Source organism: Trachurus trachurus (genome assembly GCF_905171665.1).
Source record: "Trachurus trachurus genome assembly, chromosome: 20".
Lineage (NCBI taxonomy): Eukaryota > Metazoa > Chordata > Actinopteri > Carangiformes > Carangidae > Trachurus > Trachurus trachurus.
In genome coordinates, this window is record NC_139911.1 from 24,217,859 (window position 1) to 24,235,236 (window position 17,378).

The 17,378-nt window shown below is 42.5% G+C and overlaps 2 protein-coding genes across 2 annotated transcripts in view; both read left to right on the forward strand.

Moving 5' to 3' along the window:
- The window catches only part of tubb6 (tubulin, beta 6 class V), a 403,096-nt gene that overhangs the window by 196,686 nt on the left and 189,032 nt on the right, over positions 1–17,378 (forward strand). The window lies entirely within an intron of this gene.
- Positions 1–17,378, forward strand: part of epb41l3a (erythrocyte membrane protein band 4.1-like 3a) — a gene marked incomplete at both ends in the record, with an annotated part of 37,915 nt that overhangs the window by 14,809 nt on the left and 5,728 nt on the right. The window contains 8 exons of the mRNA XM_083995330.1: positions 563–646; positions 6,176–6,280; positions 7,046–7,071; positions 7,138–7,212; positions 8,727–8,774; positions 8,860–8,889; positions 8,980–9,192; positions 15,197–15,292. Coding sequence (XP_083851456.1) covers positions 563–646; positions 6,176–6,280; positions 7,046–7,071; positions 7,138–7,212; positions 8,727–8,774; positions 8,860–8,889; positions 8,980–9,192; positions 15,197–15,292 — 677 coding nt within the window. The remainder of the gene's footprint in view (positions 1–562; positions 647–6,175; positions 6,281–7,045; positions 7,072–7,137; positions 7,213–8,726; positions 8,775–8,859; positions 8,890–8,979; positions 9,193–15,196; positions 15,293–17,378) is intronic.

A 17,378-nucleotide genomic window follows, 5' to 3' on the forward strand; every position in this document is an offset into this window, starting at 1 on the left:
CTACATCCCAGGAGTGTTTTGGAGTTGTTGGATTGTGTATTTAGTTTGATGAGCGAAATGTAGAAATACCGCGCAGCTCGCGTCTCTGCCCCGCCGATCCAAAAACAGCTTGCACCGACAATTAAAGGTAACGAACCTACTCCTAAGACTATAGGGATTATGGAAATAGGTGAATTTGCCAAACTATTGAAATATCCCTTTCAAGCCCTGGGGACAAAGGTGGCTTTCCTCCGCTGTGTCCTGCAGCCAGGACAGCGGAGCCACTGAAACTCAGAAGATAAAATGTGAATGAGGTCTTGTGAAGTCCTGTCTGTGGGCTGGTTTCACTGTCAGTTGGTCTGATGAGGGGGTGAGACTTGGACGCAGCTGCTCAGTGATCTCTGAGCAGACTTTGACTGTGTTCAACAGGCGATCTCCAGGCCAATCTGCAGAGTGATGGAATGAAACCAGCATATGCAAGAAAAGGTTATGACATTTTCAATGCAGGCATACAGTAACAGAATGTGGTGAGATCAGTTCTTTCCTGTATGGTTTGTCAACTAAGTTTTTCATTGGTCATCAGGTTCACGGAGAACGGCCACAGCCTCTCTGATTGGCTCTCCAGCCATCACAGCTTCTCCCAATGCCAATGGTGGTACATACACAGGTAGAGCTGACTACTGCAGAGTGTTGCTACTGGCTGTAGTAGCAGCACAGCAGTGCTGCAGTGCTGCTCTGACTACAGCTCTGAACGCTTCACTTCATTCATCCTGCTGCGGGCCGGGGTGCTGTGTTCTGAATGCTCTAGAGGCTCTGTCTGCTTTACTGAGATACACCTGGGATCAGCTTTGTTCTTTCCTGTCCAGTCAGCTCTCACACTCTGCTGATGTCATCACATCACATGTTGTCAGGCCAACACCCGCACATACTGTAACATGAGAAGAATTTACAGGTAAAAACAGCTGAGTGTTGACATTTTGTCCTTCCCAGTTAAATTGCAGACAACATTTAGCCCATAGTCTGGTAACAAATGTGTCTGCTTTAGAAACATATCAACTCTGCCCACCAAGTCAAACACTCATTATGATCATCAGTGGGCTGGTTTGCTGTGTTTTCTTTATAGACTCTCACCCATTACTCCCCATTAACCCCATGCTAGGCATCACATGTATCATAGTATATGATGGTACATCATGATATTATGCTGTGTTACTATCATAGCCCTAGTTGGTAACATTACGTTACATGTCCAATACTTTTCAGTGAGGTTCAGGGATCAAATCTCACTCACATACAATGACATGTTTTAAATCACCTAAGAACATTTTACAAATCTATATGATGTTTATTTCACCTTCATCATGTGTTAGGGTCGCCACTGACCCGTTTTTAGGTTTTTAATGCATTTAAGTACGACAGAAATTTGTTTATTGCATCAAGGCTTTTTGACTTTGTCAAGAACCTATATTTAAACAAAATAAAACTTTTTTTTACACAAAATTCTAAAATGCTCTGATTAAAATTATGGCATTTGTGTTGTTAGGGTTAATACTGAATCATAAGTGCAAAACCAACCTTTTCATGGATAAGGAAGCCTAACAACCAAGAGATGAGAAACAAATGGGTTGATAAATAATTGTTTTAGTGTGTTTTACAGCTGATTTAAGACTCGGGTTAAAACATAACACAAGAGATGGCAGCAGAAAGCTATAAGAGGAAGGTTCAATTGAAGTCAAGGGTACACTGACAAAAAAGGCCCAGGGGCCCACAGCAAAAAATATTAAAACCAACATTTTCATGGATGAGGAAGCCAAACGATTTAACCAAGAGATGAGAAACAAATTGGATGAAAAAACATGTTTTTGTGTATTTTACAGCTTAAGACTCGGGTCATGGGTATAAGACGAAGAGCATTACAGTAATGGATGTAGGGAAGTCATGAATAAGTCATGTTGTCTCTGTAGCAGAGAGTTGGCGTCATTCAGAGATGTTTGTCAGACTGTGTTAATGTTTCTGATGAGTATTAACTCAGTTAAATGCATCTTGTCCTTTTGCAGTAATGGCCGAGGTGGTCTTTCCCTTCGTTAGTGCTTCCCTATAGGCTCATAATATTTGGAGAGCAGGTTGGGTAGATGAGTTGTGTAACCGTGACCTCCACATATCCATCAGAGCAGATAAAGGTCTTGTTGTTCCTGTGTGTGATAGTGTGAGAGGAAGGACACAGGAGTTCTGCCCTGTATGTTCTCCTGCTGCTGCAATTAATAGAACATAACTTGACCTCAATAGTTTAAGTCGACAAATCATTTCCTATACATTGATTTATCTGTAGCAGCCAGTCTATTATAGACTATTAACTGCCATACTGTTTATGTATCTCTATACATCTATATGATCTTAACTGTAATGTGTGAGTAATAAAAGTGTTAGGTGAGATGCCACTCAGAGGTTAAGGCCAACATAAACTGTAATCTGTCTTGTCTGTAACAACATCTATTGCACGTCTGTCCGTCCTGGGTGAGGGATCCCTCCTCTGTTGCTCACCCTGAGCTTTCTCCTGGTTTTCCCTGTTAAAAGGGTTTCTATGGAGTTTTTCCTTAGTGGATGTGAGGGTCTAAGGACAGAGGATGTTGTTATGATGCCATGTAAAGCCCTTTGAGACAAACTGTTTGTAAAAACAAGCTATACAAATAAAATTGCCTTGCCTTGCCGTGCCATAGGTTAGTTACTTTGCAAGACAACACTGTATCACAATCACAGTTGTGTTACTCAGGGAGAGACCAGTCACCCAGGCATAAGAGCTGTCATTTGTGCACGAGTAAACACACTTCACTGAAGTATTGGTCTGGTCCACGTCACGAGAAATCATCTCTTCACAACTTCACCTATTGCTTCAATGAGTGAAACGCTTTAGAGCAGATTGAAGATTGAAGAGTTTTTAATCAGATCATATGGCGGTTACTAGGACAGACTGACCAGCACCACAAACACATAGTTTATAACATGGCATGACCTTTATATTGGTTTTATATTACATAATAGTTTTAGTCAGGCAGTTGATGGCATTCTAACTGACTACAGACAGACAGACAGACAGACAGACAGACAGACAGACAGACAGACAGACAGACAGACAGACAGACAGGCAGCAGCTTCTGTCAGTGACAGACTGCAGCCTTCAGCTCCACCACTTTAACATGACACCACTGTACTTTAGTCAAGGTGAGCAGCTTTTAGCATCACTTAGACCTCTTCAGCGTTAGGCTGCTCATCAGGTTAGATTGTACTGTGTTACAGTAGAACAGTCTGAAGGATTAGGTGTCGAGGCCAGATTGTACTAAATTTGTTGCCAAGAGGTCCTTCACACTTTTCTCACATCAGATTGTCCAGTCCAAAGTCTGTCAAGTGTAACTGTATTAACTACTTAATTGGATTAATTTAAACTGTCTGCTGTTTCAGAATGCAGTTCATCTTTCTTGATATTTTTGAGCCATTTTGCACATTTCACTTGAAATTCACACCTATTTTGTACATTTTCAAAAATTCATACCTTGGCTTTCTCAAACATTTCATGGCATTTGGTAGTAGTAGTAGTAGTAGTAGTAGTAGTAGTAGTAATTGAATAGGTTCTGCAGACTGCAGACCCTGTAACTGAGGTGTTTTACAGTCTGATGACAGTTGGACCAAAGGATCTCCTGAAGCTCTCAGTCCTGCAGTGAGATGATCAGCTTCTTCTCTGACCTGCCTGAATGTTGTGGAGATGGTGGTTGGTGTTGTCTAAGATGTTCTACATCTTACATTGCATGTGTTTGCATTGCTATTTGATGCATACATACTGAGTATAAGTGTGCTCCTAGGTTGAAGTGTGGGCTTAGACCTCTGACAGGACGTTGTGTTCAACACACTTGAAAAGTCAAAGAGCATTATTCATATCTAACTACCTGGGCCTGGTGGAGCATAGAAAGAACAGCATCATCCACTTCAACATGTTCCTTGTGGGCAAACTATAAAATGTCTAGAGTTGGCAAAAATCTGAAGGTGATTTCTGTAGGAATGCTAAAAAGGTTGAAACAGAAACTCTCATTAATTTAAATCCAGTGCTTTGAAAAGTTAGACGTCATAATGTTTAACTGTGGGAGCTGGCTATGCAAAAGCTGAAAACTAAAACATGTTGCTGAAACAGTTAATTATTCTCTTCCATCGGCAGAAGTAGGAACAAAGTGAAAGAAGAGATCATTTATATTTGTATCAGAAAGATGACCGTTACACTAGGCACTATGGTGTTCATTACAAGCTGACCTGAGAACAGTTTGAATGACAGTGTGTTGATGGTATGAATACAGTTCGACTAAACAGCCAAGCCCTTAAATCAATAATCACAATATTCACACCAAACTATCATTAAGACCTGAACTGTTTGTAGATCAAGTGTGAGGGTGAGAACAACCAGCCAGCAGGAACAAACATGATGTCTGATTTGCCACTAGGTGGTGCTGTGAGAATTACCAAATATAGACACACAAATAGCTCTGTGACGTGAGTTGGTTAGTTCCAGGTAATGGGAGGTTAGGGTAAAGCCTACCTAGTGGGTTAGGGGGGCGAGTCCAAGTCATTTGACATATTTGAGCATTAGTTATTTTGCCTGGTAATCAGTTACTTTAATAATGTAGTAATTCAGTTACTAACTCAGTTACTTTTTGGGGAAAGTAACAAGTAACTATAACAAATTAATTTTTAAAAGTAACATGCCCAACACGGCCACAGACAGGCCACCACACTAACACACAGCTGTCATTCAAGGATGTTGTGACAAAGAATGAGGTGGATCAGGACAATGTGGGGTTAGTGGATCCCATTGGAATTTCCTGTTGTGCTATGAGTAACACTAAATATTCACACATGGATGTGTCCAGGGTGAGTTTGAATAAGTGCGGACATTGTGGGTCGTAATGTGAGTGATTTGAATTTTTCTGGTGAACGATGTAAATTGACGGCATGGCCACGCCCTGTGACAAAACGTTAAGCTTTTGATAGCTTTTAACAACAAAGCTGTGACGATGAGGCAGACCAAATATGCAATCAATTGGATGTATTCTCTGGGAGGAGGTTGTTAAAGGGATATTTCATCATTTTGTCAAATTCACCCATTGCCATAATCCATAGAGTTTTAGTGGTTTACCTTTCATTGTCGGTGCAAGCTGTTTTTCGATAGGCGGGGCAGAGATACGAGCTGTTCAGCTAACGCTACGGAGGCATATGGTATTTCCAGGCTGTCCCTCATCAAACTCATCAAATACACAATCCAACAACTCCACAATACTCTCATGGACAAGTTGTGACCTGCACATTCACCACGCTATGAGATAATAACACAACGTTATGAGACAGAGTTGTTTTCAAGGCAAATGCTTCATGTGTCATAATGTTACATAATTATACTTCATAGCGTGGGTATCTGCGGGTCACAACTTAACTTGTCCACCAGAGTGTTTTGGAGTTGTTGGATTGTGTATATAGTTTGATGAGGGAAACATGGAAATAGCGTGCAGCTCACGTCTCTGCCCTGCCGATCTAAAAACAGCTTGCACCGACAATTAAAGGTAATGAACCTACTCCTAAGTCTCTAGGGATTATGGCGATGGGCGAATTTACCACAATGTTGAAACATCCCTTTAAAGTTTGAGGTCCCCAAATTGCAAATTGCGCCAAAAGTGAACATTCAGAACAAAATGGCCGACTTCCTGTTGAATTAAGACTGGGTGCATGAGGTTTTGTGTGTGTTCTGTGATCCTGCTACTTCTCCTGCACGACGGTGAAGCACAGAGCTCAGGTTTTTAGTTGGTGGCGCTATCAAGTCATTTGTTTGGATGACAAGAAATGTGACACTTTAGGTCGTCACTATGTGGTCCTGAATGCTGATTGGCTGATTGGCCCAGGCTGTTTTTTTTGCATGCGCCCTGAGCTCTGATTGGCTGAGTGCGCCGTTGCCTCGACAACGAGCTGCAAGTCACGCTTTGCTGCTAATGAACATGGGAACCGGCAGACAGCGCCACAAGCGGTCGCTGTGGTTTCTTCTGCTGCGGCTGCCCGATGGTTGCTATGGTTACCATCCCTGCGGACGCCGACGCCGACATTGATGACGCCACACTGATGACATCACAGCCTGTGTGTTTATGTGTGTCTGTGTGCGTGTGTGTAGATATGGGCTCGGGGCTTTACGCAGCGTCCAAAGCCATCGCCTTCAGTGACCTCATCACCACGGTGACACCTGAGAGGAGGACAGACGAGAGGAGGGAGGACCAAGGTAAAGAGACGGCCAATCAGAGGAGACATATTACATCAACATGATAACTGTATTATAACAAATTCTATTTTTTTATTGCAAAAAAAGGCTATAAGAATCATCAGTAATAAACCTTTCTGTGAGCCAACCAACCCACTATTTAGTCGCCTGAACATTTTGAAATTCAGGGACTTAGTTGATTACATTACAATACAAACCATGTACAAAGCAAAAAATAAACTTCTTCCTCAAGATATCCAGAATCAGTTTAAAATGAAGGATTCCAGTTATAACCTGAGAAGACCACTATTATTTGAGAAACCAAAGACTCGAACTACTGTAAAAAATCACTGTCTTTCTGTTAGAAGGGTGAACATCTGTAATAATTGTCCTGAAAATATTAAATTATGCTGTACTCTAGTCAGCTTTAAAATACTTTATAAGAACAACATCATTTCTCGTTAAAGTATGGAAAATTAAGTTCAATGATTTTGTACTATTTTGGGTTATGCGCTGTGTACAATTCTTTATTTTGTTGTGATCAGAAATTTAAGTGTACCGATTAATTTCAAATGTCTGTGATCTGATTCTATTGTATTAATGAGTATAATTTTATTTTATTTTATTTTTTATTTTTTAAGGTAAAAGGGGTAGGGGTATATAAGCTTTGGCTTCAACCTACAACCTTTCGGTTATATAAGCTTGATATATACCGAAATAAATAAAATTCATTCATTCATTCATTATAACTCTTGTCTCCTTGTCTCCTCCTCCTCTCTCTTCTAGACGAGGAGCTGCTGGTGGTGGAGGAGGTGCAGCAGGTGCAGCAGGTGCAGGAGGTGATGGAGGTGATGGAGGTGGACAATAGGGAGGCACAGGAGGAAGAGGAGGAGACCAGAGTGACAGAGGTTTCCGAGCAAAGTCCTCCAACTCCTCAGAAGCAAGAAACCAAGGTAACCACACATGTCCACTTGTAACTGCTTGTGTAGTTGAGCAGGGTGAAGCTGTTGTACCGGAGGCTGCAGTTTCAGGACCGATCGGTTTTCGTCACAGCGCCACCTACAGTATGTTTAGAAGGACTAGAGGGGATTTTTTTTTTTTGAACCAAGTATTTATTGGCGTTCATATGTATTAACACATATCTTTCTGTTACATACATATGAAAAAAACCAAGGTTATTCATGAAATGTATAACAGTCAAACAAATAACAGTTTGGCAAACAACTTAGGCTAACTGGACAGTTTCTGACATTCTTCTAAATCACAAATACACTTGGACAGTTCTGAGATAGCATAGTTTGACGATGTTTCACATTTTTTTTACATGCTTACAGGGCCCCATCTTGTTGTGAAAATGTCTATCTTAAAGGGATAGTTCACCCAAAATTGAAATTTCACTCATTATCTACTCACCCTCATGTGGACTAAGGGCTGGGAGAAGTTTCAGAGTCCTCCGTGGCTTCTCTGAGTTACAGGGGGTCTCGGCGTAGCAGTACATGTCCATATAACGGTTGCAAATGGATACCAACTGTCTTCGTAACAAAAAGACACACCAAAAAACATCCAAATACCTCCATGCTGCTCGTATGTAATGTCCGTCTTGTATTGAAGCCCCGAAATGCGAAATTGTCCCGAAAAAATTAAATAAGTCTATATTTCACGCTTGTTTTGTAGCGGAAGCTTCTCGAAGCTCCTCTTCCTGGTTCGTCAAATTTGGACGAACCAGGGTCTGTCCTCTTCCCAGTTCGTCCAAATTTGATGAAAATTTTTACTCTCTCCTGCCACTGGGGTATAGTAGGAGGGAGCGGTTTTTAACCACAAGACAGTTATTAGTTACTTATAGCCAGTGGGTTTATTCTGTTACTTAGAGAAACAACAAAACATCAAGTTGGTTTAATTAATTACTTTAATCCAGTTTTTTGCCTCTTCTCTACCAAATAGCAAAATAAATGATTGACAGGCTTCTCAACTGTATAACACATTCACTGACATCAAGGAAAACACAGACACACAGAGCTGTGAATGGTTTTATCTGTCATATTCACAGTGAAAGATAACATCACAACACATGAACCTAAATGTCAACATGCCAGTCCGTTACAATACGTTAGCACCGAATACTAGTAAGTTGGGTGGTGAATTGTGTGTGACTTGTGTAACTAGAAATCATAACGCCTTACATTACTCAATAACTAAAAACAAGGTAATAAAATTACAAGAACGCGTTACTAAGGCGTTACTACCCAACACTGAAATAAGAAAGTAGTTGGGTTCAGCAAAGAACAAAAATAAACTGCCGGTAACTGCACCCTCCGCTCAGTAGGTGGCGCTGTGACGGAAATCGAACGGTTCTAAAACTGCGGTCCTAAAGCTGCAGCCTCCAGTACTGCAGCTTTCCACTATTGGACATAGTTTACTAACTGTTCATGATGCACCTGAATTGATGTTGAGTTGTGTTTGTGTTCAGACGGAGCTGACGGACACAGCTGTGGATGGAGACCTGACAGCTACTGAGGTAGGCCTATATCTGGAGATGAATGAACACTTCACAGCTTCACAGCTCATACTGACCTGTCTGTCTGTCTGTCTCTCTCTGACAGTCTGACCAGGATGAGGATTTGAAAACTCAGGTAGATCTTGTTTCAGTAAGCAGGATGTTATCATGGTCTGTCCTCGGTGTCCTCAGTGTTCACCTTGTCCTCTTGCCTGTGTGTCCTCAGGAGACACTGGGGACTCCTGAGGAGGAGCAGAAACCTCAGAGCACCATCTCCGCTCTCAGACGCTCCTTCTTAGAGTCAGGAGTGGAAGGAGGGATGACAGAGTGGGAGAAGCGTTTGGCCTCTTCACCTTTACATCGTGTCGACGACTCCCCGATGATTGAACCTCTGGAACCAGACGAGGTGAGCAACAGGAAGGAAGAAACTCTGTCTGATGTAGTGTAGCTGTCTTCCAGTCCCGGGCCTCAGCCTTCAGAGTTACATTTGAATTTTAAAACGCTTCTTCTCATACGTCCTTTTTGTTCTTGGGCCATAAAACCTTCAACAGATGGATCTGTCATGGTCCAAGATGATAATATGACAAAAAAACAAGATAGTTTGAGGATTACTCTGTTTATGTAGATATTGGGTCTCAGCTCAGTTCATATGCTGATAGTAGCCTACAAACGTTAAAAGATATTAAAACCTCAAGACCAAGGCAAAGCCAAGTACATGTCTGGACTGTCTGTTAAAGGGATACGCCAACATTTTTTTTCGTGTCTTGCCTCACTCCCGAGTCCATGACCAGCAGATAGACACCATCCTTTCGACTGTGCGTGCAGTAACAAGGGAGATAGAGCCGTATCGCCCGTAATTAACTTAGCTCAAACACTGGAAGTGTATAGGTAGTGTTAGCCTGCCTCCTACCTGAGCCGAAATCAGCAGTCAGAAGCTGATTTCATTTTAGCTCTAAAATATATCACTTTATCGACATTTCAAACATGTTTAGGTGAGAAAGTAGCCGTTTAGATCAGCAGTGTGTCGTTAATTTGTCTAAATACCAGCTGTTTACAATTTTGTTCTGATGAATTCGGTGCTACTCAAGCTAGCCGTTGTGACCAACGCACTTCCGGTTACTTTCACAAAATAAAACACCCGTTGCCCTTTACATACAGAAAACCATGACGATAGAATTTGTGCTTTTACTTTGAAATAGGAAGCTAACCTACCCTCGATGTAGCTAGCTTGAACCAAAATAAACCGTCTTTGCTTGAACCCTCCGTTTTGACCGATCTGGTCCCGTTACCGGCATTTGACCGCTCAAGATGCCTTACCTGAGAGTTTTGTCAGCTCTGAGACGAAGATCGGCCTGACACGAAAAAAAAAATGTTGCCGTATCCCTTTAACTGTGATCAGACAGACAGAAAGTTGGAGAACACAGATTTACACTCAGAGATAGAAAGAGAATGACTCATAGCAAAGGGTCACTGGCTGGACTTGTGCTCTACCAGGTGGACACCTTAAGACAGATAATATTTCTTACTATGTCTCTCACACAGATCATAGCCTCTGTCTGGGATTCACAATGGTTAAATCTCTAATCACTCCAAAATATTACAGTGTTTTACAGGTCTTTAAGGGTGCACTCACACTAGACAATAGCACTGTGCCCAAGCGCATTTTCTCCATTTGGGGGGACAACTGGCCCCAGTGTGAGTGCACCTTAGTCTAACTCCCTCTGTTTGATATATACTGTAGAGTTGGTGGTCAGTTTTGTCCTATCAGCTAGCATGAGGCCTCCCTCTCCCTCTCCCTCTACCTCATATTATTAGTTACTCAGCTACCTCCTTTAGTGATAATGACACATCTAATTAAACCTGTTTATTTGGTGTAATGGGGGGAAGGCTCAGTGTATTGGAAGTGCTCCTCCTCTTCCCTACTAGCAGCCTAAGAAACCACAGTGGCTCAGTTGACTGAATATTACAAGAGGTGTAGCCCTAAGCCTAAGTCAAGTCACCAGGTCGATACCCAGGCAGCCTGTGACTAGTGGTGGATTTATCATCAGTCATCATTCCACCGTTGTGGTCTGGCCCTTTACTTGGTGACACTTCAGTCGTGCACATCTGGTCAGGCAAAACTAAAGATCCTCCCTAGGTCAGACCTCCAGGCCTGTGGTGGATGAAGGATCAGCCCCTGAACTGGAACACAGCTTATATCGTATCACACATCTGCCCTCTGCTGGATGATCTAGATGCTATCCTTTCTGTCTCTGCTTGTCTGTTTGTCCATCTGTCTCTCAGCCCCCTCCCTTGGACAGCAGCTCTGCAGAGGTATGTGGACCAGGCTGGCAGTCAGACAGTAATGGTGTCCTCCAGCCAGTAATAATAGGTCTGAAAAACTCTGAATATGTGCATCTTGTTGATCCTCCTTCACTGTAAAGGCCGTTTACTGGAGGCTTCTAGTTTTCAGATCACATGGTGTCATCTTAGACCCCCTGTTTGGCTCCAGACTGGTTCTTATGTCAGAAATCCAGCAAATCCAGCAGATCCTGCTCCTCAGGGATGGATTAAATGCAGAGAGAGAATCTTACTGTAATAGCTACTATGTAGAAAACAAACTGCACCGACAGTGTTCAGTGACAGGAACATCCAGCCACCAGAGTGACATCATAGGGGTGTGAAGGTTCAGACACATTATGTTTCCATTACCCAGCGGCCACCTGGACACATGATGCTGTCACAGCTCTGGTGTAAGCAATCAATACCTATTTATCAGAATTTGAATCCAAATCTGAATCTGACACTGATTCTGAAACAGAATCTGAATTTTGGCAAATTTGCCTATTGCCATGATCCCAATAGTCTTCGGAGTAGGTTCATTCATTACCTTTAATTGTCATTGCAAGCTGTTTTTAGATCAGCAGGTCAGAGACGTGAGTATTTCCGGCTTTTCCTCATCAAACTCATCAAATACACAATACAACACAATACAACAACTCCAAAATGCTCATGTGGACAAGTTGTGACCTGCACATTCACCACGCAAAGAATTATGTAACATTATGAGACAGAGTTGTTTTCGAGGCAGATACGTAGCCGGAACTACATTCCAGACACACGGCTGCTGGGTGGAGTGACTTCAGAGGCGCAAGTAGTTCTGAGTATTTGCATCATGTGTCGTAATGTCACATAATTATACGTTATTATTTAATAGCGTGGTGAATGTGCAGGTGCACGCCGATCTAAAAATAGCTTGCACCGACAATTAAAGGTAATGAACCTACTCCTAAGACTATAGGGATTATGGCATTGGCAAATTTGCCAAAATGTTGAAATATCCCTTTAAAACTGAATCTGAATCTGACACAGAATCTGACTCTACCATCAGCTGTCATTGTTTGAGTTAATCCATCAGTGTGTGTGTTTGATGTTGCTCACCTGTCCACTCCAGGAGGGCGAGTACATAGCAAACCAAGCTCCCCCTCAACCAATCACAGAGAAGAACTACACTGTGGGGCAGTGCTACGACACCAGCTCGGGTAGGATTGTCGCCTTGACGACCAGGGACGATAGCTCTCACATGGCCATGCCGAGCGCTGAGATGGGCAGGCAGGTTCGAGTCATCCCGTTGTTGTCCACTGATGATGATGTCATGACAGAGAGACCGCTGATCACCATCCGTGAGGTGAAGACGCCGACCTCGCCTTCTGAGCCGCCTCCCGGTCTCTGTGGTGTCGGAGGCGGAGTGCTGGACCTCCAGGGACTCCAGACCTCTGTGATGTCCAGTCTGCCCCCGCCCCTCAGTCCTAAAGCATATCTGGATGAGCTGAGCCTCAGCCCCGGCCTCAGCCCCGGCCCCACCAGGAGGTCTCCCTCCATGGCCAGAGTGGTACGCAGCGCTGACTGGTGATCAGCATGGAAACACAGCCACCTCACTGTGACACCTTATCACTTTTTGCACCGAAACAGCTGGAAGTTCAAGCCCTAGACATAAATACATAGATGGCACATTGGCACTGGATGGTATGTCAACGTCACCACCATGTTAGTCTGGGCAAGACTGGCCTGTAAAGAACTCAGAAGAGCTGCAGTACTTCTGTATAAAAGCACAATTGTTATTATAACTCCCTTCAAACTTCTGGTACTTAGAATCATGGTCATTTGGCAGGAGGAGTGTCTCAACACTAGGTTAACATGGAGACAATAGCATGACAGGTGAACTGGGTAAAAAAAAAAGTGTAAATATGTAAAAGAGGCAATATCTAATCAAATATGAGCTCATTTTCATACCTTTCCAGGACATACATCTGAACAATGGATACATCTACTTTCAAAATTCTACTAAATTTTACTTTGTTGAAAGTCAAAAGAGGATTTTGGATATCTCATTTTATCATTCCATAAAAAAAAGAAATTTGCCATGTTTTTGGAAAGAAGATGTGGTATAACTTTGACATTGGGGCAGGTCACCCTGTGCTGCTCAACTATGGTCTGGTAGCTGGAGTATAGTGTAGTACAGTATATTTCTATACTTTCTGGGTGGATCCTGTGCCTGCATGCGTTCTCTCCGGGTTCTCCACTGCAGAATCTAATTTATTTTTTCTACCATCGCCACCTTGTGAATATGTTAATGCTGCTTTAATTTCCCCTGTGGCTCAGTGAAGTAGTTTATCATCCAGACACTGACTTTAGAGGGCAGATTGACTGCCGCACTGTCTTAGCTCGCGGACTCACTGATTTAAAGGGGACATATATTATAGAAATGTCACTTTTTGAAGGCTCTTTAACATATATCTGGGTGTTTGTCTTGCCTTCCGGCCCCTAAAATGTGAGAATTGACAAAAACATCGGTCATTTTCAGGCTCCCTAGGTTGAAATTCATGTGGTTTTACGAGCTGTTCCCTCGGTTGTCAAGCAGCGATGGTACCAGTAGAAGGTGCAGGGGACCACAAGCAGTGGTTCATTTGCATTTAAAGGGACAGGCACTGAAAGCAGCTGTTCTTAACAGGGCTGTTTAGAGAGGATGAAAAGAGCTGTGATGTTTGATCCTTGGGGGATTTTGACCAAAGCATGTCACAGACATGTCTTTAAGACACCTGGGAACTATTTCAGTTTGTGGAAAAGGGGCAGAATATGTCTCCTTTAACATTCATACACTCCTTGTAGAATCAGTAGTAAACTATTATAACTTACCTATTATAAACTATTGTCATCCTAAGTAATTAGGGACAACGCTTTTATTTTATTCCATATAAATTATAAAGCCTGGACTATAAAAACAACATATTCGTTGGAGTGCTCTTCATCCCCCCAAACCCCCAGCTCCTCTGTTTAGTCCCCAGACAGGTCAGTCTTGCCTGCAACAATGGTGGCAACGTTCTTCTATTGCAGCAACAGACGGAATGACAAATCCGGCATCTATGTATGTGTCGATGGTTCAAACTAAGCACCTCAGCTCCAGGAAACACCAGAGACCTGATGGACCAGGAGGAGGTCAGGTCTGATAGGTCTGTAACATCAAGCTGAGACACTGCAGAAGCAGAAGCAGCCTTAAACAGTTCCACTTAAGTCTCAATCGGATCAGGGAGAACCAGAATCTGCTGGAAACTACGGTCACAGTAGCTCCACCCTCACTGTTCTTCAGCGTTGAGCCGCAGTGAGTGGGTCAGAGCGGCGGCGTGGAGCTGCAGTGGCTCTACAGGGAGGCAGCGTGGAGCTGTAGTGTTCAGTTTAAACTCTCCTCAGCTTCTCCCTTCACCTCCTGCCAAACACCATTCTGTTCTGCTGCTGGGTGGGGCTTCTCTCTCTTTTACTGCTCTTCAAACCTGATTTTGCTGCTTTTCACCTCGTTTGCATCAGAGGAATTGTTGTGTAACTTCCAGTCAGTCTTAGTGCTACTGGAAAACTCAACGTTGTAATGGTGTCACAAGGTCCTTGTACACAGAGAGACCCCCTGTCACATGTCTATATGAGGGTCCTGTCACATCAGAACCAGCATGGTCCGTGTTAACAACTTGAAACTGATGATCGTGTACAAAACCTCTGAATTTGTAGCTTTGTTCCTGTGTGTCATAACTTCCTGAATGTTTGTGTTGTTGTGTGTATCCTTATTATTTGTAGATTAGGTCCCTCTACCTGTTCATAGTGCAACACAACACACCTGACTGCTTCACTACTGTACCTGTGTAATCACAGTGGAAAAAATGATAGTTTGTTACATTATAAGACACTTAACACTGGTTAGTAATATAATCATTACTAACACCCCCCCCCCCCCCCCCCCCGCATGGCTGCAGCCTGGCTGTCAGAGTCTAGTTTTCTTTTCTATTATATTCTTCTATTCACTGAAAAAAATATTCAGTCTAAAGTGTCCACCTCTTGTTTACCTGTTTCTCCTTGTGTGCGTGTGTGTGTGTGTGTGTGTGTGCGCGCGCGTGCGTGTGTGTGCACTGCATGCGCAGCCTAAACCTACATTTGATGAAATGTCTCCTGAACTGACGGCTCTGCTGAAGTCGGCCAGAGAAACAAAAACATTCAGAGACCACAACCTGCTGAAGGTGCTGTCGACCTCTCTGTCTCACTGTCTGTCTCACTGTCTCCCTGTCTGTCTACCAAGGTTATTATAGTTTTTCAGTTCGCTTTTTATTTCAGTTTAGTTTTAAGTTCAACAAGTGATGAAGCAGTTTTAGTTTAGTTTTTATTTTTGAGGAGTTGACTAGTTTATATTTAGTCTTAGTTTCAGTTTTTCAAGTTTTAGGAGAAAGCCTGTCAGACCTCTGAAGATGAATGTCCAAATTTGTGGGATTATTATATTTTTATTGCACATTTTAATAAATTAATTTCAGTTCACTAAATTATTTTTTCACTGCTAGTTTTAGTTTTAGTTTTAGTTAACTATAATAACCCTGCTGTCTACCTGTCTACCTGTCTGTCCCCCTGTCTGTCTCACTTTTTACTTGTCTATCTTATGGCCTACCTGTCTTTCTGACTGTCTTCCTCTCTACTGTCAGTCAGTCAGTGAGTCAGTCATTCTGTCAGTCTGTCTGTCTAAGAGACATCCATTCATCTCAGTGTAAGAGGTTGTTGCTCATTATGTTGTATTGAATCTGATCAGATCTCAAAGTCAAGGTCACTTGATATGTCTCCCTTAGGAGAAAATTGGATTGGTAAAAAAAAAAAAGGATACAGCTGCACCAACATGACATTAAAAAAAACTCAAACATAAGACCAGACACACGTAACAAAGGGGCGAGCGCTCAGATGTGCAATACAGTTGTGCATGATGAGCTGTGCAAAAAGAGCTGCACAATTTAGCTTCAGCGCTGTTGGTTTAAAAGTTTTACTGAGAGACGGATGAAAGAGTGCTTGTATCTGTTGTGTTTACGGTGTGTATTCTAGAAATAGCACATGAGTAGAATCAGATAGGATGCTATTTGCCTGTCTTGTTGTAGCCTGTTCAAAGAGTTCCTGCGGGCAAATTCAACCTGGGGCTGTAGTTTACTAATATTTTAGGTCTAAAAGAATGAAACTGAAGATTATCTTTGTAATGTCTGCTGTTATACAGTAGTTCTGTCTGTCCCGGTATCGCCACAGCAGCGTATAATGGGAGCAGACTGATATTTACATCCTACAAAATCGCAATTTTTTTCCACAGACAACGCACAAGGCTTTGCGAGACTTTGTATTCCAGCTCCATTTACAAAAAAGTCCTCTTTCCTAAGTAAACAAACCCCTTGGTGTATGTTTAAAGCCATATCTGACGTTGTCCGTGAAAAAGAAAAGCTGTTTTGTGGGATGTAAACAGCTTAAAAAGCCTAAGATCCATCTGCTCCCCTTATACACTGCTGTGGTGATACGGGGACAGACAGAACTACTGTATAACAGGAAACATTACAAAGAAAGTTTTCAGATGCATTCTTTTAGACATAAAATACTAGGAAAATATAGCCCCAGGTTGAATTTGCCTGGAATTGTACTTTAAGTTCCAGAACCAGTTAAAGGGATAGTTCAACATTTTGGCAAATTGGCCCATTGCCATAATCCCGGTTCATTACCTTTAATTGTCGGTGCAAGCTATTTTTAGAACGGTGGAGCAGAGCCGCGAGCTGCTCAGAGCTAGGCTACAGGCGCTAATGGGATTTCTTGGTTTCCCTCATCATACTAATCAAATACACAATCCAACAACTCCAAAACGCTCTGGTGGACAAGTTATGACCTGCACATTCACCACACTATGAGATAATAATGGAACGTTACCAGACAGAGTTGTTTTAGAGGTAAATTCATGCAAAACAGCTGATGCGCGTTGCCTTCAGGGACAGTTTTTCAGCAAGCAGACTCTGTATTTACCTCGAAAACGGCTCGGTTTCGTAACATTCCATTATTATCTCATAGCGTGGTGAATGTTCAGGTCACAGCTTGTCCACTAGAGCGTTGTGGAGTTGTTGGATTGTGTATTTGATGAGTTTGATGAGGGAAACCAAGAAATCCCATGAGTCTCCGTAGCGTAGCTCTGAGCAGCCTACTGCTCTGCTCCGCTGTTCTAAAAACAGCTTGCACCGACAATTAAAGGTAACGAACCTACTGCTATGACTATAGGGATTATGGCAATGGGCCAATTTGGCAAAATGTGGAACTATCCGT